The 2992-nt window shown below is 44.0% G+C and overlaps 1 protein-coding gene across 3 annotated transcripts in view; it reads right to left on the bottom strand.

Moving 5' to 3' along the window:
• cnih3 (cornichon family AMPA receptor auxiliary protein 3) overlaps window positions 1-1438 on the bottom strand; it is a 79436-nt gene extending 77998 nt beyond the window's left edge. Inside the window, exon 1 of one of the 3 annotated variants that reach the window (XR_532515.2) lies at window positions 433-1431. Coding sequence is in view for 2 of the 3 variants with exons in the window: in XM_008398569.2 (XP_008396791.1) it covers window positions 433-510 (78 nt within the window). In the remaining variant the exon portion in view is untranslated. Of the gene's footprint in view, window positions 1-432 lie in introns of all 3 variants that reach the window. The other 2 variants (XM_008398569.2, XM_008398566.2) reach the window with 2 other exon arrangements.
• Window positions 1439-2992: the final 1554 nt, after the last annotated feature.

Genomic DNA, 2992 nt, shown 5'->3' with positions numbered 1-2992 from the left:
AAATAAATAAATAAATAAGAGATTATTCAAATATCACAATACTAGTGAGTAATGTTGGAGCTCGGGCATGATTAAAGGCAGAAGGGGGAGAGCAGGAGCAYGGAGAGATAAAGCTCTACAAGATTTCCTAATTGATCTCGGAGGAAGGCTGTGTAATTGATCTGGCAGACATGGCACAAAACCCCGCAGGAACCTCAAACTGGGTCAGAGTACAGTGGCCATATGTGGGGACTACTGTGATGTAATGCTGAATACATATAGAAGGTGAAACAGGTGCGCTGGAACACAAAGACAGCAAACATCTGCCTTTGAAGTGACTAACTGACAGACACCTCTGTAGGCACACCTGCACTTCTCATAACCTGCACTTCTCATAACCTGCACTTCTCATAACAGAAAAAGACAAAAAAAAAAAAAAAAGAAGATACTTACGTGCCATATTGCGAAGAAGATAAGGGAAACACAGAGGACCAGAGACAGCATGTAGCAGAAAGCAGCAAAAGTGAACATAATTAACGGGGGAAACGGTGGAGAAATTTCCGAGGAAGCACGAGCCGCTGATGAACATCTAAAACCGAGGAAAAAACAGGAGGGGAGCGAAGCGACGGGGAGAAACTTCTCACGGTGCCGTGGACACCATGACTTCGCGGAGAGCTCTCCAGACGGCCAGCCGCGCGTCCACTCAATCTTCAGCCGCTCTCAGACCAGCGCCCCCCGCCGCATGGTAGTGTCCGCAAGTCCTGGCGAGGCGACCGTGGAATCGCAGCGACGGCCGGCTGATGAGGGGGAACAATCATCCGTGACGTGAAGCGAATGTGCGGGTAATCCATTCATTGAGCGGCGGCTGAAGGCGGCCAGCCGGAGCCTGCTCTGAGCTTAGCTGCGGCGGTGTCATGTGAGGCTGCTCCGCGCGAGCGCTCCGTGCGTAAAAGCTCACTCGCTCTCTCTCTTTTTGGCGGCGCGCGGGCAGATAAACAGCAACATCAAAGGGCGGTAAGCGCGTGTGGAACTGTGAACAGGTGGAAATAAAGGAGCAGCACCCGCTCCGCGTGCGCGTGCTGCAGAGCCTTTCTTTAAACCTGCAATTAAGCGGCTGATTTTGTGTGTTTGTGTGTGAATGCTTATTTCTCCGCTGCGTAAAGACGTGCGGTCRCGTGCCTTAGTGTCTTTTGATATCAGGGATTAAAAACAACTGAGTTAATTAATTTGTTGAAGGAGACCCGACAGATTGCTCCCAAACATTTACGTCCAGGTGTTGGCTTTTCAAAAAACTCCATGTTACCGGATGGTCAAAGACTCCTCCAAATAAAACTAAATGTTAGGTGAAAGAAATGATCAATTGCAGCAAATATTTAGCAATTTGGACTGAAACCAACCTTATGAATTAATTTAACCAACATTTTTGAGGACATATGAACCGCATAGGGCTTAAAGAAACGTGATATTATTGCCACCATCTGGTTGTTCTGTAAACTGCAACTACCTTAAGGATTTTTTTTATCCAAAAAGTATTATCAGAAGAACACTGAGTGGGCATAACATTATGATTAGCATGGCCACCCTGACTGCTCTGACTCTGTTTAACCTYATACTCAGAAATCTCTTGTGCACTTTATATTCTGTCACCTTTTTATAAGAGCCTGAATTCAAKGGMCAGCTCTATGGAAAATTGACTTTTTGAGGTTTGTATCAAATTATGTCATTTCCTTGTCACGAGTAYACCTGTAKTGTTGCTTTAATTCTTTCATGCATTTTTGATAAATTCTTTCATCTCCCATGCCAACCATTCATCTATGAAAAACTGGATGGACCTAGCTCCGCCTCTGAGACGCAGCTCCTCCTCCGAGCTGCAGATTCCAGGCTTCTGCCTCACAGAGCAGCCTTCCCCTGCGATCTCCCCACTCAGCTCCTTCAGACTAGCTAGCAGCAAGTAGCAAACATCTCTGCATCTCCTGAGCTCATTACAGGAGCTACTTCTCAGTGCAATGCTGGTAAAAATGCTAAACAGTTAATAGAGGAGCGGTTGTGATGGCTTCCTGAAGGCAGAGTGTCATAAAAAGCAGGAGTTTCTTAAAGAGACAGAGGCCCAATTTCAAGGCGTTAAATTAAAAATTTATTTTGAGTCTTATTTGATACACAGAGCATTTTTATAATAACTGAAGGTAAGTGAACTTGATTATGCTGTAAAACTGCACTATGTGTCTGGAAAATACATAACACTGCCCTTTATCTTCTTGTCATCGGTTCCCTGCTCCTCCCTTGTTTCATGTTGCACCTGCTCAAAATTCCTCTCACTTCTACTGGCTACTGATTCTGATTTCTTCCACCTGTGCTGCTCCCTATATACATTCTTCATCTGTGGTCACTCAGTGTAAAATTGTCCTCATCCTTGTCTGAGCCTATAACTGTTTTATGTAATTGTTCACAGGCATAAATGAGCCTTGGCCCATTGGTTTCTTCTTTGAGGTTCAGTTTTGGAAAGTCTCTGACCTCATCATCTACCCATTACATCTGACCCTTTTCAAACTCCTCCAAATCTCTTTGGTTGTCCATTTTCTTCCTAATTCTAACACAAAAAGATTAAAAATAAAAATGATTGCTGCCTAATATGCCCTACCCACGAACATGATGATTAATGAGGTAATCACTGCAACAACCTGCAGCTGGAGACAGAGCAGCCCTGGTCACTGAAATTGTTGCACACCATCCTGCCTTCAAAATATGAAAATATGAATAGCTTCACACATTAAACAATCGCTTTGATTTATATAAAGACAAAAAACGTTTGTATGGCTGTTTTTGGCCGGTAAAACTAATGCATTCCAACGGTCTTTAAAAGACAAGACAGATCATTAAAACCAGAGTTTTTTATTCTCAGGAAGCTTCAACTCTTCTTAACCTCATGACAAACACACACATAGTCTCCGTGACTGTTAACCACTCCGCTGTCATATTGTGGTTCCTCCCTGATGCATGAGGTGATATGACAGCT

Source organism: Poecilia reticulata, linkage group LG21 (genome assembly GCF_000633615.1).
Source record: "Poecilia reticulata strain Guanapo linkage group LG21, Guppy_female_1.0+MT, whole genome shotgun sequence".
Lineage (NCBI taxonomy): Eukaryota > Metazoa > Chordata > Actinopteri > Cyprinodontiformes > Poeciliidae > Poecilia > Poecilia reticulata.
This window is presented reverse-complemented; position numbering and strand designations above follow the sequence as displayed.